The sequence below is a fragment of the Lithobates pipiens genome, unplaced genomic scaffold, assembly GCF_037356315.1.
Source record: "Lithobates pipiens isolate NorthernLeopardFrog02 unplaced genomic scaffold, aLitPip1_a1.2 Scaffold_13, whole genome shotgun sequence".
NCBI classification, from domain to species: Eukaryota; Metazoa; Chordata; class Amphibia; order Anura; family Ranidae; genus Lithobates; species Lithobates pipiens.
In genome coordinates, this window is record NW_027507718.1 from 483,174,689 (window position 1) to 483,199,631 (window position 24,943).

At 43.8% G+C, this 24,943-nt stretch overlaps 1 protein-coding gene across 1 annotated transcript in view; it reads right to left on the reverse strand.

Moving 5' to 3' along the window:
- Positions 1–24,943, reverse strand: part of POLR1A (RNA polymerase I subunit A) — a 183,606-nt gene that overhangs the window by 133,818 nt on the left and 24,845 nt on the right. Inside the window, exons 12-20 of the mRNA XM_077477963.1 lie at positions 23,018–23,245; positions 20,430–20,684; positions 18,454–18,645; positions 13,842–13,991; positions 10,436–10,619; positions 7,319–7,401; positions 5,679–5,837; positions 4,794–4,892; positions 2,390–2,542 (exon numbers count right to left, since the gene is read on the reverse strand). Coding sequence (XP_077334089.1) covers positions 2,390–2,542; positions 4,794–4,892; positions 5,679–5,837; positions 7,319–7,401; positions 10,436–10,619; positions 13,842–13,991; positions 18,454–18,645; positions 20,430–20,684; positions 23,018–23,245 — 1,503 coding nt within the window. The remainder of the gene's footprint in view (positions 1–2,389; positions 2,543–4,793; positions 4,893–5,678; positions 5,838–7,318; positions 7,402–10,435; positions 10,620–13,841; positions 13,992–18,453; positions 18,646–20,429; positions 20,685–23,017; positions 23,246–24,943) is intronic.

The window sequence follows — 24,943 nt, forward strand, 5'->3', positions numbered from 1 at the left end:
TGATACCTTTTTAAATATGGGCACCACATTGGCCCTGTGCCAATCCACTGGTACCATTCCAGTCATTAACCAGTCCCTAAATATTAGAAAACAATGGCCTCGAAATGACAGAGCTCAATTATTTTAGTATATGTGGGTGGATGCCATCTGGTCTATATCACTTAAATGATCCACAATGGCTCAAAAGTGATAGTCCAGAAATATTTATATTTGAGGCTTTGTCAATACCCTCCCCATTATGGACACGAGCTCCCCAATGCCCTCCCCTTCAACACAGAACTGAGGAAAGTATTTTATACATTTCCCTTCTCTTTGTCCCCAGTCACTCACTCTAGCTTATTTTGTAAAGGGTCTACATGCTCAGACCTGACCTTTTTACTATTAATATATAGGAAGAATTTTTTGGGGGTTTGTCCTATCTTTTGTTTTGAATTTTTGCATCCTTGATTTCCTTTTTACATATTCTGTTATATTCATTGGAACATTTAAATGATAGTGTTTCTGCATTTTTATATTTTTTAAAAGCTTTGTTTTATTATTTATAGCCATTTTAACTTTGGCCCGTGAGCCACATACATTTTATTTTAAGCCTTTTAAACGTATTGCCCATGGGACTACACTTGGAAAGTTTGCCCTCTTAAAGTTAAGTGTTGTTCTCTTACTCATATGCGATTGTTGTTTATAGCTAACATTAGATGAAATCATGTAATGGTCACTGCTACCCAGATGTTTTTATATTAATATTGGTAATAAGATCTGCATGGTTTGAGATTATCAGGTCCAGCATTATTCCTGGTCAGGGCCTCAATAAACTGGACCATAAAATTGTCTTATAATAGGTTTATACATTTTTGCCCATTAACTGTCCCAGCAGTGCCATTACTCCAGTCAATTTCTGGGTAGTTAAAATCCCCCATTATGATCACCACCCCAGCCCTGTCCATCTATGCAAGGAGTTGAGTCTCCACCTCCTCGCTAACACTGGGAGGTCTATAACTTAAATAACTCCAATGATAACCTTTGTAGTACACACACCCAATGTACAGTTCCACCCATAATGCTCCAGACTCATCACACTCTCCATCAACTAGGCCCTCTTTCACACTCTCTTTGAGATCACGTCTCACATAGAGAGACACCACCACCCCTCCGTTTTACCGTTTAATATTTTTGTAAATATTTTATTATATATTTTCATGTGACAATGCTGAACAAATTACACTTTGCTACAATGTAAAGTAGTGAGTGTACAGCTTGTATAACAGTGTAAATTTGCTGTCCGCTCACTCAATAACTTAACACACAGTCATTAATGTCTAACTGCTGACAACAAAAGTGAGTACACCCCTAAGTGAAAATCTCTAAATTGGGCCCAAAGTATCAACATTTTGTTTGGCCACCATTATTTTCCAGCACTGCCTTAATCCTCTTGGGCATGGCATTCGTCAGAGTTTCACAGGTTGCCACTGGAGTCTACTGTTTATTGCTGCCTAAAAATCCCGTTGGTGGGGGAATTTGTTTTATTTTTCTGATTCATAGGGGTGAGCAGCACCCTTTTTGCTCTTGTTAGCAGTGTGTTCCTCTCAATGCCACTGGAGTCCTCTTCCATTTCTCTATAACAACATCCCACAGTGCTGGTGGATGTTCTAGACCTTGCGCTTCTCCACCTTCCGTTTGAGGATGCCCCACAGATGCTCAATAGGGTTTAGGTCTGGAGACATGCTTGGCCAGTCCATCACCTTCACCCTCAGCTTCATTAGCAAGGCAGTGGTCATCTTGGAGGTGTGTTTGGGTTTGCTATTTTGGAATACTGCACTGCACCTCAGTCTCCAAAGGGAGGGGATCATGCTCTGTTTCAGTATTTCACAGTAAATGTTGGCATTCATGGTTCCCTCAAGTAACTGTAGCTCTGGTGCGCAATCATGTTGGAACAGGAAGGGTCATCCCCAAACTGTTCCTACAAAGTTGGGAGCATAAAATTGTTAAAAAAGTCTAGGTATAGTGACACCTTAAGAGTTCCCTTCACTGGGACCAAGCCAAACCCCTGAAAAACAACCCCACACCATACACCCGCCCCGAACCCCCCCACCAGGGGTTGGACATGTGAATTGTTCGCCCCCTTGTGGTCGCTCTGGGCTGTTCAAACTGAGTGTGCACACACTGCCCTCTCTTCTTCCCTAGCTGAACTTGGAGAACTAGAGCATACACGGCGCACAAATACAGTTGAAAGGTTACAGATATAGAGCTGCATAGGAGAATTTGGGGAAAATGTTGCTAAAGGTTAAACTTACACATCAATGTTGGTGGGGGGGGGGGGGGGGAGCTCATCACTATCAGAAAACATTGCTATGCACATTTTAAAAAGTGATAGGATATAAAAATAAACTACCTGAGGTTTGATGCCAGTGAGAAAGCGACCCGTCACAAAGCCGCCAGATCGTGGAGTAAAGTCATATGGCTGGAAACAAGGCAAAGACTTCCCTGACGGCATCAATGGCGGTCGCCGACCTTCCAACTCAATCTGACCCAGCAGACAGGAAATCTGTAAAGAACAGGACAATCAACAGTGGAGATGACAACTAAATAGCAGAAATCAAATAGCACACAGCGTGCATTATGCATCTAATGCTGACTCTGGTTGCTGCTACAAGGCCAGAGGCCTGCAGTACCTCTCCCCAGAGGCCTAGTAGTTTAGTAGCATGTGCTGAACAGTGGACTACTGTTCCCAGCCAGCCCAGCTTGCAGATCCTGTGCCCTTAGGCCGCATCGATTTGACACTATTCCCCAGTCTCTCCTATGATCCAGGACTCCTCATCAATGACCGTGTAAAGAGGAGGGCTTTATCCATGACTGTGCAAGGATGAAGTTCCCTCAAAGACTTCCTGGCACGTCTCCACATCCAGCCCTCCACTGTGATACACTCACCGTCCTTTCTCTGCCCCGAGTCCATAATGGAGAACTTAACCAGACTGTACGTTCCGACAGCTTCACCTGCCCCTCTGTTCCAGGGATTCCTCATCAATGACCATGTAATGATGAAGACTTCACCAATGGCCGTGTAAAGGTGAAGTTCCCTCACAGTTCCCCCGGGTCTCTTCCTGTGATCAGTGAACCCCCCCCCCCAGCTGGTGGGTGCCCTCCTGCTTCTGTCTCGTACTCTATTCTCCACTTTTCCCAGCCAACAACTCCCCCCAGTGGCCCGTTACCTCAACTTAAAGCGGGAGTCCGCCGGGACTCCGCATTTTTTTTTTTTTTTAAAAGCCAGCAGCTACAAATGCTGCAGCTGCTGACTTTTAAAATAGTGACACTTACCTGTCCAGCGCGCCCGCGATGTCGGCACCCGAAGCCGATCTCTAGATCGTCTCTCGGGTCCTGCCGCTGCCATCTTGGGTATGGGAATCAGGAAATTGGAGCCTTTCGGCTTAATTTCCCGGTTCCCTACTGCGCATGCGCGAGTCGCGCTGCGCAATAAGGACGGTCCCCGCTGCCTCTGGGATCTGTGTGTTTCCCAGCAGGCAGCGGGGCACTTGCGGAAAGGGGCGTAATCTCCGCCTTTTTCCGCAGAGAGCTATCCCGGAAGTGGGTGCAGATACCTGTACTGTACAGGTATCTGCACCCCCTCCCCCTGAAAGGTGCCAATTGTGGCGCCGGAGGGGGGAGGGTTCCGATGAGCGGAAGGTCCACTTTAGGGTGGACCTCCTCTTTAAATAGGAGGTCTGTCCCCTGCCAATTCCAGTTGGGGATTGGTCAGGGCTACCACATGAGCTGCCTGCCACTCTTCCAGAACATTCTCCCTGGAAGCAGGGGAGGTGCCCCAGCACTGAAACACAGGTGGTGACGCCCACTGCTACAATAACCACTCCCTGCCCCCAGGTCAAAACAACAGGCCCAGCTTGCAGCATAGGCCTGCCTAAATTTACCTGGACTGGCAGTTCTAGCAAAAATCATATGCTAGCACCTACCTATGGTAGAGGGTGCTACACTAGTATTTACAGTTGTCATGAACCCATTCATGACAGTTCAAAGCACTGCTGATACAATGATCTTCAACAAAGGGTAAAAAACATATATATCATATAATATATCAAGACGCTGTACTGCACTGTACAGTACGTATAATATAAAAAAAAAAAAAAAACTATTTTGTCCTAAGTTTCCCAAAACTTGTGACAAAAAAATTACAACTTCAAAAAACTTGCCATGCCTCTTACTAAATACCTCAGTGTCTACTTTCCAAAAAGAAGACATTTGGGGGATATTTGTCCTGACATTTTAAAGGGGTTGTAAACCCTCGTGATTTTTCACCTTAATGCAAAAAACTTCTGTCACGACAGATCGATTTTCAAATATACAGTCATGGCCAAAAATATTAGCACCCCTACATTTCTGTCAAGAGTCTGTCAGTCGCCCAGGAGTTTTTTTCCGTGAAATGCGTCAGATTTGGCTTTTTGTTTCTCCACTTTTTTGTGCCGATATTTTTGGCCATGACGGTGTATACATTATATATATATATATACACACACACACACACACACACACACACACACACCATAGTTTGTAGGCACTATAAAAACTTCCCTACATACTAAAGAATATACACTTATTAGGATTTGTAGCAGAATAAATTTTGGCCTAAATGTATGAAGACATTTTTTTTGTATAGGTTTTAGAACAGAAAATATTTTTTTCCAACAAATTTATAAAATAAAAAAAAAACAAAAAAAAAAAAAAAAAAACACTAGGGATAGTTTACCTGGAGTTAAACATGTTATATTAGAGACATAGAATGATACCTGCATGGTATTCACTGTTGATCCTTTGGCTCCAGACTGAACCATAAGCTGCAAATTATTCTCTGGGAAGTGCCTGTGGAGACCAAGGGGCATGCACACCTAGAGGATACAAGAAACAGAGCAAAGAGAATCAACACCAAACCAGCATCAAACATCTACAGGGGACAGAACTAATGCAAATAAGGGCCGATTCACAGCACAAACACACACTCTAGACGCATTTATAAATGCACTTTTGGATGCATTTTTTACTGTGTTCCAGTGTGTTTTTTTTCCCATGGGTGGGTTTAAGCTGTAATGCATTCCGGTGCATTTTTGATTTGTTTATATGCATTCCAGCACAGCTCAGTGCAGAAAAAAAAAGCAGCATGTTCATTATTTTTTTTTTTGACTGCACCGTTTTGAGCTATGCCATTGAAACCCATATTTCCTCCTGTCCATGCTTTTTTAATGCAGAAAAAACCCCCACAATGGACTGCATCTGGCTTAAACCGGCTCCCTAGGCTGCATATGGATTTGAAAGACTGGTTGACATGCAGGGATTATTCAACCACCTACAAGGTTAAAACATTTTCAGAGCGATTCAAAATGTTTCATAAACGTATACATAAGGCTTTGGCATGTATACAAAGTTATGTCAGTAGAGAAAGGATGAGATGGAGAAAAATGTTAGCGCATATGTGTGTTTTCATAAAAAGCAGCAGCGTTCCCAGTCACCCACAACCATGAAATCATTACCAAGATAACTGTCATAAACAGGCACATTTTGCTGAAAAGATTAAGCAGAACAGAATAACTAAATCATCAGCCCACCACTTCATGTGCCTTAAAAAGTAGCGCAAGGCTTCCAACCACCTATTTAAAAAAAAAAAAAAAAAAACTCACCTTATTGATTTCATTGCTGAATTGATTAACTTCTTCCTTGAATTTCAAATCCACCATGTTGAAGTCCCTCTGATCTTTGTTTAGATGGGCATCCTCCCACTTCCCTTTGGCCTCTTCATCTGAAGCCATCGCTGAGAGGTTGAAAGCAGCTCTCACAGCCTACAGAACAATATCAGTGATATTAATGATACCAATAACAGTTTACATGGCTAATCTAAACAAGAAGATCGAGATACACTACAGCATGACAAGTCGCATTTATCTAGACCAGCCTTTCTTAACCAGGGCTCCTCTGGAGATGGTAAGGGATCCTTGACAAATGAGACAACTTTGCTGCTCCAATTTGTAACCACTGACAGCAAACAATGATCTTTTTAACCACCTGTAAAAGGGGCCTTTCTTCCCACCGGCCACCAAAAGAAGGGGTCAATTCTTCCCACCGGCCACCAACGTAAAGGGACAATTTTTCACACCGACCGTCGACGTAAGGGGCCAATTCTTCCCACTGACCGCCAATGCAAGGGGCCAATTCTTCCCACTGACTGCCAACGTAAGGGGCCAATTATTCCCACTGGCCGCCAACGTAAAGGGCCAATTCTTCCCATTGACCGCCAATATAAGGGGCCATTTCTTCCCACTGACTGCCAATGTAAGGGGCCAATTCTTCCAACTGGCCGCCAACGTAAAAGGCCAATTCTTCCCACTGACTGCCCATGCAAGGGGGAATTCTTGCCAGTGACCATCAAATTAAGGGGGATTCTTCTCACTGACCTCCAATATAAGGGGCATTCTTTCTACTGACCGACACAATAAAGGATGGCAACATCATTTTACTTACTGTACTGCATCTATGGAGGAGCAGCACTATCACCCTAGGACAGGAAGTGTTAGGACTACAAAACACCACCTCCTCCCCCCCCCCCCTCCCAATTATGATAATGCAGATGGAATGTGTTATCAAAACCTAACTCACATTAAGGATGTGGAGCCCATGGAGAAAATGACCGCTAGAATACAGGATAGACTGGTAGACCGTGATAAGATCTGGGAGCTGTGGTATCTCCAAGAGGACCAATCTTGAACCTGTGGCGGAGCTAATGTGATGACACTTTACTTTTACTTTTTCTTTCCCATTTTCTTCTTGTTAGCTCTTCATATTAACCTCTTTACTCTCCATGCCTTATTTTATGTCATGTCAGATTACATATATCGCTTAATATTGTTCTAATGTTCCAGCACATATTGTATAATACTAAACTATGTTATTTGCAATTGTTATTTCCAAGTTTCTCTCACAATGTCATTATTGCTGATGAAACGTATATTGTGAACTTTGTAAAATGGCCCTTCCTATCTCATTGCTATTTTGAACATTGACACGTCTTTTGTACTTTTTCTCTTCTGTGATAACTAAAAAAAAACAGTTATTTGAAAAAAATTAAAATAAACCCCTAACTCACTTCCAGTTAACATTGTGAGAAAGCTGCAAAGTGCACAGGACATGCAACGGGTTTCTGGCAGGATCAAACATTCTTTCCAGCACAGATGTAACAAAACCCTTTCAATGGTTCTGCAAATATTAATAAAGACTCTTTCATACGGACTATTGGAATACACATACACAATAGCACCGAACTTACCTTCCCACCACAATGTGCAGAACGTTTCACAATCTTCTGTCTTTTGGCATTAGCGTAGGGTCGAACTAAAATGTCCTCCACTCCTAGAAATGATCAGAACCAGTCACTGAATGTTTTCAAAAAAATTAATACTGAAGGAAGCAAATCAGCACTGGCAGTAAGAATTTAGGAGGCCTATTGATCGAACGAGTTAAGAATCTTCATAACATGTGTCATCCAATCATGAAAAAGGCAAAATTCCGTCTTTCTTATTTTATCTGCACATGATTGGATAATCAAAGTGAATATTTTCACAAGTTATAGTGTGAAGATGAAGATTCTCAACTCCTTTAGTATAAAGCAACCCATATGTGCCCAACCTCTGAGATATAACTGCAATTACATTTAGATGCAAAATAAATAAATAAATAAATAAATAGGGAGTTCACCACTTGAGAGCATCTAAACCCAAAAATAACCATCTATTATATTGCAGCTTGCCAGTCTTTAGATTTAGTGGATGCATTACCTGTGTTCTTCAGGTCAAGTGCATTTACTACTGGTACAGGAAAATGCCCATTGGTCCTGCCACGTTGTGTACTTGTACCTTCCTATGCACTGAGCTGAAATAACAAACTAGCTATTTCCTGTTAACTACAAAAACACCACCACTCTGATAGAGATGAGGAGAAGAAAAGAGGCTTGCAGCCCAAATCAGCTGCAATAAAAAAAAAAAAAAAAAGGAGAAGAGGTTCTATCCTCACTGTCTTTTTTGGCTTGCAAAATGACTGTAACACTAGAGAAAAAATAAACATATAGTCCCGTCCCCCCCGAATGCATATAAAAGTAATGAATCAGAGGCAAGATGCATAATTCTGCATTATGCTAACAAATGGGATAACCGCAACACATGGTAACGCACAAAACGTGATGTGGTGCCCCATTCATTTTTAATGGTACCCTAACTGAAATATTTTGTAGCATCCCCATGACAGTGCATTGCCATGTGTTGCAATAGAAAGAAAAAAAAAAGTGCCAGTTAGGATGAGTTGGCAGCCCATTCATTTTGACTTAACGCAACTATTGTTAATGTTAGAGATGTAAATAACCTATAAAACTAAAAACACGTCAGATTTCAGATACAATATGATGAAGATTTTCTAGTTCTGTTCAGCCAAGTGTTGTTATCCAAGTTTAATGCCAGGTTCTGTCTGCACAGACAACGCTCTATAGACTACACTACAGCTGAACCAGGAGCCACAATGCCATGTGACTGGGTCCAGGAGCCACCACGCTAGTTGGGTAATGCAACTGAGGTTCTATCATTGGTTATTCTACTTCTCAGCAGCCTGCCAGTGTTAGATGGACAGGATTTAATACAGAAGTGCCAACTGGCTTAGGCTGGGCCTACACTGGGTTGCGTTGATGGCATCAGTTTGACATCCCTTTGAGATGCTTCAGAGATCAGAAGGAAGGAAGCACCCCCTTATGGTCATGCACAGCATTACTTGCGTTTATAGTATACATGCCCATGCAGCCAGTGCTGGCATGTTAAAGCGGATTCAACTGCATAAACTGATCAGCGCTGCCTGTGATTTCAGTCGTAAAAGCTAGAGGAAGGAACTAGGACATGAGCAGCCACCATAAAAAGGGAAGGGCCAACATAATTATATTTAAGTGGTTGTGGTATATATACCCAGTGAAGTGACTGGGCTCAGGTGATACACAGATATTTAAAAAAATCCTCATACATGAGATGACTGCACATTAAGAGGTACAACTTTTCTCCACATCCATTCAATGTACAGAATTTATCAAGCTCTTCTGAGATTTCAGAAAACGGGACGGAGTTATCATCAAGTTACACTCTGCAGAGCTCAATGAGGAGATCTCTGAGAGCTGATTGGAGGGAAGGGACACCCCCCCCCCCCCCTCTTCACACAGGACACAGGAGCAGAGCTGAGGCTGTCAATCAGCTGGAGGTCCCTCCCCCGTCACCATTTTTCTCTTGGTGTCAGGAAAACGTGTCAGAAGTGACTCATGTAAGTAGCAGAGGAAAGAGGAAGCAGACAGAAATAACACTACAGGGATATGCTTCATTCATATTTCACAACCACTTTGAATTAAAAATAAACACGCTCTGCAGCAGAGATGCTGGCTCTGTGCTTGATGGGTAGAATAGCAGGCAACTGCTATTCATGGTGACTGCTAGTACTCTTTAAGGTGGATGTAAACCCTCACATATACCCAGTGACGAGAATAGCCTTAGGTGATACACAGAGCTGAAACACTCCTATATAAAAGTTTTGCAAGTTTGTCTTTCCCTTTCTACACTCTGAAAAGTGCAGATCATGTTAGAAATTTTTTTCAGCAGCACATGGGGTGGGTGGGGAGACTGGACTTACACTGTGTGTGAGCCGATTGGAGGAAAGGGACACCCCCCTTCTACACAGGCAGAGGAACGAAGGAACATGCAGAGCTGTATTCCTGCTGATCTCCCTCCCCGACACAAATTTTCAGTTCAAGTCATCTCATGTGTCAGAAAACATGTCAGAAATGACTCTGCTGATAACAGAGGAATGAAGCACCAGAGAGAAACGACACTTAGAGCTTTAGAGAGATAAGTAAACACTTCAGATGTATGAGCTTAGTTCAACTTTCATGAATGGGGTTTACAACCACTTTAAGCTGCAAACGAGTTAAGAGAAGCCTTGGCGGGGGGCGCACACACAGAGTAATACATGCACGGAGTGATTTGCACTTCCGCCTAACAGCACTAGCATCACTGGTTCGAATCTCAACCACAGCACTACATGCCTGGAAATCGCATGTTCTCCCTGTGCCTGCATGAGTTTCCTCCCACACTCCAAAGACATAATGGGATGTATGTATGTACGCGAGTTAGGGACCTTAGATTGTAAGCTCCTTGAGGGCAAGAACTGCTGTGAATGAATATTAATATATATATATATATATATATATATATATATATATATATATATATATATATATATATATATATATATATATAGCGCAAATTGATGGCACTATACAAGTACTTGAAATATAAGCCTGTGCAATTGTTGATTGTTAAGTTTACCAATTATTTATTAAAGAAAATTATATTATTCCACTCACCCATGGTAAAGCCCCGGTAAAGCTGTAAGTAGGCAGTAAAGAGACGAGCCAGGCAGGTTAGCAATCTTCCACTAGTCTCTCCACCATAGAGCTCATAGCAACAGTGAACAAGTCCAAAGGACGAGCTGCCATAGTGAGCTTTGTCCAAGACTCCACACAGCAGTTCTCCGCTACGAATGATAACCTGGTGGGGGAAGAAAAAAGAGCAACGCATTATTTATTCTCCTTGGTATAAGCTCATACTGACAGACATTTCACTATAGTTATGAAAATAGTTGCTCATGTACCCAATAAGCCAAATTCTATTTTTAAACCACTTAAGCACCAGAAGATTTTACCTGCTTCATGACCAGGCCACTTTTTGCTATGCATTTAAGTTTTGAAAGGATGGGAGCGTCAAACCAGCTTGTACACTTTTAAAAGATTTTTATTTTGGAACAGCCAACGCGTTTCGGGGGCTCAGCACCCCCCTTCATCAGGGCTAAAAACAGAATGATGTAGGCACTTGGATTGGAAAGGCCCACTTTTTGCTCTTCGGCATCTGCACTATTTTAACTGGTAATTAATGCAACACTGTACACAAATTAAATGTATATTATTTTTTTTCACACAAATAGAGCTTTCTTTTGGTGGTATTTAATCATTTGTTATTATATAAATTAATTTTGAAAATCTAAAATGTTCTATTTACGGTTATAAAACATATCCAATAAAAAAAATCCTGATAAATTTAGGCCAATATGTATTCTACTACACGTCTCTTTGGTTAAAAAAAAAAAAAAAAAAAAATCCTGAATTAAAGATCTAGAATCCACAAACTATGGGATATATATTTGAAAATTGATAAATCTTGATCCATCGACGGTCGTTTTTTTCTTCTTGGGGCCCTTAAAATGTCAGGGCAGTACAAATACCTCCAAATGACCCCTTTCTGGAAAGTAGATAGTTTGAATGTTTAGTAAGGGGCATGGCAACATTTTTGAAGTTGTCATTTTTGTTACTATTGTTTTGGACAATTAAGAAATGAAATAAAATGTTGTTTTTTTTTCAAATTATTATTTTTTTTTTTTACATAACATCACCAGCGCAGAGTCATGATTTTTTTTTAACCACATGCTGACCGGGCCATAGCTGAAAGACGGCTACAGCGTGGTTCAGCTTATTCTTTGGGGCGCGCACCTGGGAACATCTATGATCACGGATCACGGTAAACGCTCTCTCAAATGACGGAGTGATCACTTGTAAACAAACCTCCCTCCCCTCTGTACCGATCGGTACAGTGAGAGGGGGAGAGATGGCAGCAGCAGCTCTGTGGGCTGGATGTGAAGTGCCCACAGTGCTGCTCAATGCCAATAGCAGCCAATACTCTGCTAATAATTTTTTTTTTTTACTGAATTTTCAGTCTTTTTTGATTAATGGCGCAAAAAATAAAAAACCTACCAGTGATTAAATACCACCAAAAGCTCTATTTGTGTGAAAAAAGGACAAAAATGTCATATAGGTACAGTATTGCATGACGGAGTAATTGTCATAGCACCGAAAGCTGAAAATCGGTCTGGTTAGGAAGGGTGTTTAAGTGCCCAGTGGTCAAGTGGTTAAAGCGGAGTTCCACCCTAAAGTGGAACTTCCGCTCATCGGAACCCTCCCCTGCTCCGGTGCCACAGTTGGCACTCCCACGGGAGTCTATGGCTCTTCCTGTCCCACCGCGCTGTCTGCTGGGACACACGGGTCCCAGAGACAGCGCGGACCATTCCCATTGCTCTGCGCGACTCGTGCATACGCAGTAGGGAACCGGGAAGTGAAGCCGCAACGCTTCACTTCCCGATTCCCTCACTGAGAATGGGGGCGGCAGCAGACGAGAGCCGAGCGATCAGCCTCGGCTGCCAACATCGCTGGACCCTGAGACAGGTGAGTGTCCATTAATTAAAGTAGCAGTAGTATTTATAGCTGCTGGCTTTTAATAATTTTTTGGGGCGGACTCCCTCTTTAAGATGGTTTAAAAAAAAAAATCTATTTTTTTTTTTAAATACTTTCATCAGAGTAGTTCATAGTAAAATGGTAGTACTCTAGGAGGATCATTGTACTGACAATGTTTTTGAATTGTCATAAATAGCAAAATCATGACAGCTGTGAAGACTAGTGATCGGTGATTGACTACAGCTAATCACATGGTACAGGTGTGATTGGCAAAAGATACAATGTGATAGCTGTGGGCCAATCACAACTCCCTAGTAAATGAGTGGTAATGAATCATATTGATTCATAACAGCTTTGTTGACTTTATGATCACATGAGTGCTGGGATCTGCATGTACTGTGCAAGCTCATCTGCTACCATATTTTACCTATAAAAACGACCCTATAGTGGATGGGGAAAAAAATAAAAAAAATAAAATAAAATCGCTGTGCAAGCCCAGAACACCACCAATTTATTGTAACTAGTTCAAAAAGAAATACCTTGATTTAAATTTACCTTAACCGATTAATAATTTTTTATTAACTATTTGCAATATTGGCGTCAACACCAGTTCTATGCCTTTTTGAACACTTCAATCTGTGTGTGAAGCTGAAAGTGGCTGTAAACCCTTACAAACCACTTTGACCTACAAGCAAGCCTAAATTAAGGCTTACCTGTAGGTCCAAGAAATATCTCCTAAACCATGTAATTACTAAGAGACAGGCATAGCTGTCTACGGCGCATGCACAGTAGACAGCGGCGTGCAGGCGCACTATCGCGGTTAGCAGCATGCCGCTGCTAGCGGCGATATGCCGTTAGTGGCAGCTCCCGTGTGCATGCGCGGGATTGACGTCATCGCTGCTCCGGCGCTGTGAGTGGCCGGAGCAGCGATACCCGGAAGAAGATGGACACTCCGGACTACAGGGGACAGTGGTGACATCGCTGGCTCCTGTGTCAGGTAAGTGACACATAATGGGCTACTATGCGATGCATAGTAGCCTATTATGCTTTACCTTTGCAGGGAGACAAAGAGGAAGTAAACCCATCAGGGTTTATTTCCTCTTTAAGAGGGAAACTTACACTTCGTTTTACCTCTTGTATATGCCGTCCTCGATCAAACCATGAACAATACAGGTATACCAAAGTTTTTACATGCCATATGAACATGAGCAGCCCATAGTTTATGGGATTTTCTTTTCATCCACCGTGGGTGGTACACAATGATTACTGCTAGCGGCTATAGCTGCTGGCAGAAATCGCATGTAAAAAATCTGACAGGCTGTCAAGTCCAATGGATCAACTTGGGTACAACCAGCCTGCCATTAAATGGATCAAATCTCGGCCGGTCCCTGCTGAACTGGCTGAGAATCGATCCATCTGTGGCTGGCTTTAGTGAAGTAATACAATAAAATCATTGAGTAAAGTCAATAAGCAAACAAATTCTACTTACCTGAGACTCACACATGGAGTCTGAATTAAAACCCGGTATTGGCCTAGATGGGACCTTCACCCATGCCTTCCCACCAATCTTTGCCTTTCCTGTCAGGTTGAGAGGGATGTGATGATCTGGAATTACGTTGAGGAGCAACGTAGAAACTACCTGTGTTAGAAGGGACAGAAGAAGGAAATGAACGTTTAAAACATGTCAGGTCTATGACAACTTTTCAGTTTGCGTTATATCAGTGATTTTTTTGTTTAATATTTTTATTACCCATTTTACTTGAAACCAAATATCTTTGTTCACTCGTGTGTCAAAACTGGAAAACTTAGGCTCTCCACATAATCCTTCCTCCCCCAGCCACAATTCTATACAATAATATATGAATATGTACTCCGAACCCCCAAACATTATATATGTTTTTTTGTTTTTTTAGCAGACACCCTAGGGAATAAAATGGCGGTCATTGCAAATTTTTATCGCGCACTATATTTGCGCAATAATTTTTCAAACACCTTTAAAAAAAAAAAAAAAAAAAAAAAAGGTTTCATAAATGAAAAAAAAAACAGCAAAACACGCTGTTACGCCGAGTAAATAGATCTCTAACATGTCACAATTTAAAGTGCACACTCATGGAATGGTGCCAAACTTTGGTACTTAAAAATCTCCATAGGCGATGCTTTGAAAATTTTTACAGGTTACCAGTTTAGATTTACAGAGGCGGTCTAGTGCTAGAATTATTGCTCTCACTGTAACGCATGCGGCGATACCTCACATGCGTGGTTTGAATGGCGTTTACATATGTGGGTGGGGCCTACATGTGTGTTCGCTTCTGAGCACGTGCTACCGGGGACAGGGGCGTTTTGATCACTTTTATTCCTATTACAAGGAATGTAAACATCCCTTGTAATAGGAATCGATCATGACAGGTCCTCTTTATGGAGAGATGCGGGGTCAATTAGACCCCACATCTCTCCCCTCCAGGTTGTTAAAGCGGTTCTTCACCCTAAAGGGGAAGTTCCACTAGTATTATCCCTCCCCCCTCCGGTGCCACAATCGGCACCTTTCGGGTGGGAGGGGGGTGCAGTTACCTGGATAATCCAGGTAACTGCACCCACTTCCGGCCAGACCGCCGCATCACTCCGCCCCCCCCCCCGTTGTGTTCTGGGAAACACACAGTTCCCAGAGACACAGCGGGGAACCAGCGCAGCGCGATTCGCGCATGTGCAGTAGGGAACCGGGCAGTGAAGCCCTCGTGCTTCACTTCCGATTCCCTGACAGAGGATGGCGGCGGTGGCTGCAGCGAGACGAGCGATCGCTCGTCATCTGCCGCCGACATCGCTGGAACCTGGGACAGGTAAGTGTGATATTATTAAAAGTCAGCAGCTGCAATATTAGTAGCTGCTGGCTTTTAATATTTTTTTTTTAGGTGCAGCTCCTCTTTAAGCATAAGATCGGGAAAAAAAAAATTCTCCCATCTCATGCTAACAGCTACGATTGTGGCTTTGTTTACAATGCGGGGTCCGGGCGTGATGTCATAACGTCGCTCCCAGGCCTCCGACGGTCATAGAGATGACTGGTGACCATCTGGTCACCGGAAATCTCTATGCTCATCATCTGGCGGCAGGCGATTCTTTCTCCGGGCCCCCGATAGCACAGGAGAGTCCGGAGAAGCACCGGATGGCGGCGGGGCGTGGGCGTCCCCTCTCAGCGCCTATAAGAAAAATCAAGTGGTGGAACTGCCCCTATGATAGTTCTGATCATGCACAGAATCGGCGGCCAGAAAGAATGATGATATCTAAATGATGCCTGTAGTTATCCCCCAACAAAGTAGAGAATGCAATCTTACTATGGCCCGGTAGTGAAGTTTAGATTTAGATGGAGTATGAGATAGAGAGATACATAGAGAGATAGAGAGATAGATAGATAGAGAGATATCTAAAAAAAAAAAATTCACAGCAAGGAAGAGGAGGGAGGGGGATACAGGGTGTAGCGAATACCTGTATTTGATGGTACCTGCTCCCACTTCCTCATCAGCACTCACCTAGACAAAGAAAAGCTGTACTGGTTTTCAACTAAAACCTGAAAGGTCAGCTGTCAACTGGCCCACTAGACTGAGGATGATGGGGGAGTTTAGAGAAGTATGAAGAAGACAACACACATGGCACAGTGTGACAGCCAGGCTGCTTAACATTATCCTATAATAATCTGTTATTTCTTTCAGGTACTTGTATAGCACCGTCAATTCACGCAGCACTTCACAGATATATTATACAGTCACATCAGTATCGACAATTTTTTTTTCCAAGTACTTGCTGATAACGATTGGACACGGAGGGGGAGCCGAGGAGCACAGAGAGGAGGACACGGAGGGGGAGCCGAGGAGCACAGAGAGGAGGACACGGAGGGGGAGCCGAGGAGCACAGAGAGGAGGACACGGAGGGGGAGCCGAGGAGCACAGAGAGGAGGACACGGAGGGGGAGCCGAGGAGCACAGAGAGGAGGACACGGAGGGGGAGCCGAGGAGCACAGAGAGGAGGACACGGAGGGGGAGCCGAGGAGCACAGAGAGGAGGACACGGAGGGGGAGCCGAGGAGCACAGAGAGGAGGACACGGAGGGGGAGCCGAGGAGCACAGAGAGGACGACACAGAGGGGGAGCCGAGGAGCAGAGAGGACGACACAGAGGGGGAGCCGAGGAGCACAGAGAGGACGACACAGAGGGGGAGCCGAGGAGCACAGAGAGGACGACACAGAGGGGGAGCCGAGGAGCACAGAGAGGACGACACAGAGGGGGAGCCGAGGAGCACAGAGAGGACGACACAGAGGGGGAGCCGAGGAGCACAGAGAGGACGACACAGAGGGGGAGCCGAGGAGCACAGAGAGGACGACACAGAGGGGGAGCCGAGGAGCACAGAGAGGACGACACAGAGGGGGAGCCGAGGAGCACAGAGAGGACGACACAGAGGGGGAGCCGAGGAGCACAGAGAGGACGACACAGAGGGGGAGCCGAGGAGCACAGAGAGGACGACACAGAGGGGGAGCCGAGGAGCACAGAGAGGACGACACAGAGGGGGAGCCGAGGAGCACAGAGAGGACGACACAGAGGGGGAGCCGAGGAGCACAGAGAGGACGACACAGAGGGGGAGCCGAGGAGCACAGAGAGGACGACACAGAGGGGGAGCCGAGGAGCACAGAGAGGACGACACAGAGGGGGAGCCGAGGAGCACAGAGAGGACGACACAGAGGGGGAGCCGAGGAGCACAGAGAGGACGACACAGAGGGGGAGCCGAGGAGCACAGAGAGGACGACACAGAGGGGGAGCCGAGGAGCACAGAGAGGACGACACAGAGGGGGAGCCGAGGAGCACAGAGAGGAGGAGCCGAGGAGCACAGAGAGGAGGGGCCGAGGAGCACAGAGAGGAGGAGCCGAGGAGCACAGAGAGGAGGAGCCGAGGAGCACAGAGAGGAGGAGCCGAGGAGCACAGAGAGGAGGAGCCGAGGAGCACAGAGAGGAGGACACGGAGGGGGAGCCGAGGAGCACAGAGAGGAGGACACGGAGGGGGGAGCCTTTGGCCATACTTCGCTTGAGGCTGGATTCACACTTAAATTCGATGCAGCTCATAGCATGGGTGCGGTACGTCCCTGATCTCCATTTCAGGGACGAATCAGGCCCAAAATGTTTGCCTGAATTCGGACCTAACACAAAGCCAAAGACACACAGGACCTCTGTGCAATCCGCTCTGTGGCTGCCACGGGGATGTGTGAGCCGGGCACTGTCAGGCGATTTGGATGCGGGAAAAATCTGCATCCAATTCGCACTAGTGTGAACCCAGCCTAAAGTGTATGTAAACCCAAACTGAAGTTCTTTCATTTGCTAGTCAGCAGGGCCACAAAGAGAAGCAAGGCCACAAAGAGAAGCAGGGCCAAAGCTTTTTTTTGTCCATTTACTTGTGCTCTCCTTGGACCCAGAATCAGCCTACAGCACGCTAAAGTCTGCTGTCAGCGAATGTCACAAAGCTGCTGCAGGCTCTGGAAAGTTGCCGACAACGTCAGGATCCACCCAGATTCCCTACTGGCAGCTGGATCAGCCTCTCAGCACATTGCCACCTTTTCCCGCCCCCTCCCAGTGAGTGTTGGAGGGACAAAGCACAGAGCAGTGACTGACAGTCACCGCTCTCTGCTCAGAGGAGACCCAGAAGTGAGAAATCTGTGATGCGATTGCTCAGTTTGTCGCAGGCTTAGAGCTGGCAGGAGACAGCTGCAGCATCACAGCGATTATACAGCCATAAAGGCGAGTTTGAATGGTTTATTTTATTTTATTACAATCCAAAACGTCTTATTTATTTTTTTGGTGTGTGCAAGAGAAAAAGAAAAATGTGAGAATCCAACTGGCTGTATAGTGGGGCAAAACATAAAATGGGACAGATGAAGCCAGATGTACTTAAACCGCAGATTCCTCTTCCTTCCGCCACATTAAAAAAATGCATTGTTGGATAAAGCATGAATGAATTGGTATAGGTTAGCAAACGAGCTAAAATAAAACAAGCATTTGCATGACCCTATTAGAGAATTCTGAACAGCTACAGCTGCTGCCTATAAAATTCAAAATCGCTGGTTTGCTTTACCTGCTTTCCTGTCCAAAGTCTGTATGGTTTTATGATTGCTGGTTGGAGGGTTTTTACCCGACCACTTTTATCAGTCAGCCCCCTGTAGACCAGCTCCATGTACTGTTCTCTGGTGAAGAAACAACCTCGGATGGTCATGCTTGCCCCAGACACCATGTGATCCTGGATCAGTCCTGCCAATGGCGTCCCATCCTTTGGGGAAAAAATAAATAACATAAGAGAAACTGCCAGACAACAGAAAACAAAAAAAAAAGTTCCCCCCCATGAGCTATTGAGAGTTTCCTGGAATAAGACTGTAGTCAGTTATGTGTTAACGTATGAACTATGAATCAGATTCAGCATATCATCGTTTTCATCCCAAAAAGGTTGCATTTTGGTGTTCAAAAAAGTAAAAATGGATATTCAGTCTGGTCACCCTATGTTATATTACTGAGACTAAACACCACTCCTGCAGCAGCAAGGGGCGAGGGTTTTCAAATTGGAAAATTAGAATTTTTTTTGCCTTTTGCCTGTTGAGCTCCGATTGCCTGAGCCCTAAAAAAAATTTAAAAAAAAATTAAAAAAAATTCTGAGAAAGGACATTAGTTATGCCTCATGCACATGATTGATTGATTTGACCCATCAACATTAAATATGTTTTTTTTTTATGGCACAAATGCAGCACATGTGCTTAGGGAATTAATACAAAAAAAAAATAAAACACACACACACATACACACCCCTGATTGTATAAGGTGCAACTACTCTGCCCATATTTTTCTCTGTTAGGCTCCATGCATACTGGTGTTTTTTTTAGCCAAAAAAAAAAAAAAAAGCAATGCTGGAAAAAATTAATAGCTTTTTGTAGTAGCATTTTATTGGCGTAACAAAAAAAGAGGAAGAAAAAAAAACCCTCAAAAACTCCCATTGGGAGTGTTTAGGAGCAACTCTGTTGGAGTCCAGGAAACTCTACAGAAACTAATTTTTTCTGCTCCTAGACACTGAAGTTCAAAAAATGCAAATAACCTAAAGTAGTGTGCAACTGGGCATGGACACATCAGATAACACGATTTATCTTCTAGGAGCTTTAAAAAAAAAACAAAAAAAAAAAAAAAAAAACGCTAGCGTGCATGGAGCCTAAAGATTTCGAAAGGCTGCTTGGATGATAAACCTGTGCCTCCTGAAAATACAGCGATTTGTTGCAGATGGATTAAGCCAACCGTGTGCATGCAGCCTAAAGCACATATCACTATCTTTACAGAAGAACATTTCACTTTAAAAAGAAGGGCTGAAAATTGATTCGCAGATAGATTACTTAGTAAATATATAATAATAATAATAATAATCTACAGTAGTTGCTGACAAATATAGGGGCTGTCGAGAACTGATGACCTGAATAAAGCGCGATTGTGACAAATAGGATATTTTTCTTTGGGAAGATAAAACTTTTAAAAGTCCAGTAAAGAGAAAAACGGGTCAAAAATGTTTTGGCCACATAAGTTTTGGAAGGGTAAACGCATTAAAAACAAAACAAAAAAACATTTTTTTAAAGTAAAATTTATGAATTTGTGTCGAGCCACATTCAAAGCAGTCCTGGGCTGCAGGTTGGACACCCCTGCTCTACCTCAATGCTTTTGCATTAGATGTAAAATACTGTTCAATAAAAGCAAAGAGGAAAGACTGGGGTTGATTTACTAAAATCTGGTGCGGCTGTACATGGTAGCCTATCAGCTTCCAACTTCAGCTTGTTCAATTAAGCTTTGACAATAAAACCTGGAAGCGGATTGGTTTCTGTGTAGAGCTACATAAGATTTTGCACTCTCCAGTTTTAGTAAATCAACCCCAATGTGTGCCAAAAACATCTATAGCAAAAATGATTTCATATGACTTTAGCGGTGTTTGAATATCATCACTGGTCCTTGCATTGTTTTACTGGATCTAAATAGAAGTCTTTCAAACGCTAAAAAACAAAAGGGATTACTTTAGATGTGTAGTACCTTAGGCACCAAGTACTGCTCATCAGTACATGCTATGGTATAGGCTTCTGCCCGGCCTAGTTCACTCTGGGGGAAGTGAGCATTCATTTCATCACCATCAAAGTCAGCATTGTAAGCCTTGCAGTTGGCATAGTGCAGCCTCAGAACCTTCTCCCCTGGAAGTACTCGGGCCTTGTGGGCTTGTATGGATGGCCTGTGTAAGGTGGGCTGCCGATTAAGCAGCAGGATGTCCCCGTTCTTTACATGGCGATATACCTGACAGACACAAAGTACAAATTAATAGCACAGTAATCTGTATTAAATAAACAGATAGCCCAAAAAAAAAAAAATTTTCAAGAGACCCAGGCCATTGATTTCTATAACAATCCTCTCATAAGATTATGTGCATTTCATTTATTTTATGCGCATTCTTTACCTGTAAAAGGGCTCCCTTGCATAACCATCCAATAGCCACAAAACTGCTGCCGAGTGCCACCATCTTGGATGTGATGTCAGCAGCACTCATCTTTCACCCAAGTGACACTATAGTATTCCTTTTTGCACCTTCCCTGGCAGCTACATAAACTTATGTAGGTGATGAGGGGAAAGGCAGAGGAGCTGGGTGCCAGCTCAAACAGAAACAAAACATTTCCAAAAAAAAAAAAAAAAAAAAAAAAAAGGTGAAAGCTATGACACGCAAGGATCAAGAGGGCTGTGCTAGGGAATGAACTCTTCCTGGTGTAGTCAAATGGTCCACCAAGTTTAACCACTTCAGCCCTAGAATAAATTTACCCCCTTCCTGACCAGAGCACTTTTTTGCGTTTTTTTGAGTCTTCTCACGGTCGCTCTTAGCCGGCGGTCATCGCGACCGTCAGCCATGAACATTGGCACCCCTGCTGTGCAGCGAGTTGCCTGCTATCCCGGCCCTGCGAGCCAACGTATAGCTACGATGGCTCACACAGGGGAGAAAACCTGGTGCAGTTTAACTGTGGCGGTTGGTCGGGAATTGGTTAAGCCCCCGTTCACATCCGCAAGTTTTGATATGTCAAATCGCATGCTAAATCACAGCCTATTACCGGCAATGGCACTGTCCCAATCGGTGCGATGCCGACTTTGCAGAGCCATACCGATTTCCAAAGGTCGCTTCTGCGCTACTTTTGGCAACTTCGAGGGCAATTTCAATAGACATCTGTGCATGAACACATACAGAGGTCTTTTAAATCACCCCCGAAATTGCACTGAAATGCCGGTTTGAAATTGTGCACGTTCAGCTGAACTCACATGATTTTAAACCCACATTCAGTGTGAACAAAGGCTAAAAGGAACAGTGTCAGCGCATTAAAAATGATTTTTGGAAAGTTAAACAAGCATTTAAAAATACTAGATTTTTTGTACTCTTATGTGCAATTAAGTGGGTGACAATAGTGTTGAGATCCACCCAGATTCCCGACGGCCAGCTTGCTCAGCCTCTTAGCGCCACTGAGCACCTGAGACAGCTGCTCCTGCTGGTGAGCACTGGAGAAGGCAGAGCAGAGAGAGGTGCCCAACAGTCACTACCCTCTGCTCAGAGATGACCTGGGAACTGAGTGATCAGCAGTCACGCATTCGCTCAGTTCTTGGGCTTAGAGCCAGTGAGGGACAGCTGCAGCATCATGTAGGTAAGGATATAAAAATATACGTGTAGGTTTAGGAGATATTTCATGGACCTACAGGTAAGCCTTAATCTAGGCTTACCTGTAGGTCAAAGTGGTCTGTAAGGGTTTACAACCACTTTAAAAGGAAATAAATGGGAATATTAAAAATATAAATAAAAAAAAAAAAAAAATATATATATATATATATATATTATATATATATAATATATATATAATATATATATATATATATATATATATAATTTTTTTTTTTTTTTTTGAATATTCACAGACCACTTTGACCTACAGGTAAGCCTAGATTAATGCTTACCTGTAGGTCCATGAAATTTTTGCAAAAAGACTTGCACCGCTGTAGACAGCGGCGCGCAGGTGCATTGAGCATGCCGCTGCTAACAGCGATATGCCGTTAGCGGTGGCTCCCGTGCGCATGCGCGGGAGTGACGCCATCGCTGCTCCGGCCAGTCACAGTGCCGGAGCAGCGATACCCGGAAGAAGATGAACGCTTTGTGCTACAGGGGACAGCGGTGACATCACTGGCTCGTGTCAGGTAAGTGACACATAATGGGCTACTATGCGATGCATAGTAGTCCATTATGCTTTACCTTTGCAGGGAGACAGAGGAAGTAAACCCATCAGGGTTTACTTCCTCTTTAAGTTCCAGTGTTGCTGCTTGGTACACCAGATCAGCGCGGAAACTGGTATGGCCTCTTGCACACGCTACTGGATGTTTGAGAATCTGCTTTCTGGACGTAATTTCATGTGTTTGTTTTGGGCGTATTTATGCGTGCATTTGCGCAATGCATTCCTAGGGAAAAAAACATTCATATTTATGCTCATTTACTCAAGAATACGCAATGCTTGTTTAGGCGCCTGTGTACACAGGCAGGTTGTAAACAATAGCTACATTTTAGATGAGAAAAAAATAAATAAAAATAGCAAATCACAGGCACTCACAATCTTGGCGGTCAATCGCTGTACACCGGTGGATGGAGTAAGAAGTTGCTTTGCAACGGCCTCCCTCTGTGCTGCATCAGTGGCACTCAATATTGTACGTGAGCAGTCTTCACTGACCACTATGGAAGCTCCAGGGTGAACGTTTGGCCCATTCATAACAGCCTGTCTCAGTTCCTGCACATTCCATGGCGTCACAAACTGGGGGTAGGTCAGCTTTGTAGCAAATACCTTATAGGGAAAAGGGAAATCCATCAGCAGTGAAAACAAACAAGATGTCGTTAAGAATTCAAAAATTTTTGGTAAATATTTACACCACCCTAAAAAAAGACATTTGTTCTTCTGGACGATGTAACTGGGCATATCCTCCTATAAAAGGAGACTGATAACTGAATATGCATACTTTGTTCTATTTACCATTAACTGTGGTAGATGCAATATTCTCCAGTAATAAACATTGGAGTAAATGGCCTTTAAAACCCAACTTCAGCCAAAACACTGTATTGGTTTGTACAGAGCAGAGAAAAAAAAAATCAGATCTACTGTTTGGTTTTTAAACCTGTCTGGGGATAATTCCCTTCATTTTATGCCAGGACAGGACTTCTGACCTGTTGGCACAGTTCCGTCTCCTTATTGTAGCCCACCCTTCTTATTCATTGCTTGTAGATATCCCATGGTGTATGAATGCTCTGCCCGAGTCCTGTACAATAAAGGGTGACTTCACACAATGTGCTGTGACCGGTGCTTTACTGCCTTGTAAAACATCAGTCACTGTAAAAAGCAGCTGCACTGCGACACAATGCAAACATGCCGCATTGTATTGCGGTGCATTAAACAGAATCGTATTTAACTGTACAGCAGTGCTACACATCGTACCACTGTACAGGGGACATGAAGTGTACTTTTGTACACTTGAATAAGGATCAGTATTAAAGAAGAAGAAAAAAAAAAAGAAAGAAAAAGTAGCAGGCTGATGCACTGAATCACATACTACACCACCCCTACCTTAGTCGAAACAGACAGCTGCCGGTGAGGTACAGTGCTGCTGTTTACTCTCTGGCATCTGTCTGTTCAGTGAGAACAGGCCATAAGATAAGAGGAATTTTGACACACCTGTAAATTCCATACATTGGAGTACAGTACAGGACACATGCCACATTCCCTTTCATTCCTTGGCTAACTCTTCATTGCTTGCTTTAAAACTGAGGTCTCACAGGATGGGGTAAGGCTATAGGGAAGGCACCCAGGGAGCATGTCCTCAAAAGCTTTGCCAGTGCCCAATCACCCGAAGGTACAGTACGTGTATAAAAAAACTCAAGGTCTGTGAATACTTTGCCTGTGCCCACTGCCCTGTACTACACGATTACACATATCAGCAGAGCGGGGAAGGGTTAGAACTTCTGACCTCCTGTCTATGCCTTTGTCTTTCAGTCCTGGTGACAGCACTCCCTAATACTTGCAGAAGGGTCAGAGGGATGGTAGAGGAGTCAAAAACTCACCCATGAGGTCTTGGGCAGAAGTAAAAAAACTGAAAATGTTAAATCTTTCTTTTCAGCAAAAATCCGCTCTCTGCTGACGTCACAGAGTCGACACCCAGCTCAGCAAGCCACTGAGAGCCTGATCCAGCCACTCCTGCCTGTTCCACAGCCCAACGTTCCACTGAACGTGGGGGTCAGAGCAGACAGCCAGTGACCGACAGTCAGCTGCTCTCTGCTCAGGAAGCTGCGAGAACCAAGCGATCGGCGGTGTCCGATCAGTTGGTTCTCGGTGTTAAAGGCGCCAGGGGACAGATGTAGCATCGGACTGATGCTCAATCAACCTAGGGAAGTACGAATTAAAAAAAAATAAAAGTAAAAAACACTTTTAAAAGCGATTGTTATTTTAATAGGAAAAAAAAGCAAGACTTTACCAACACGTTATACTTACCTG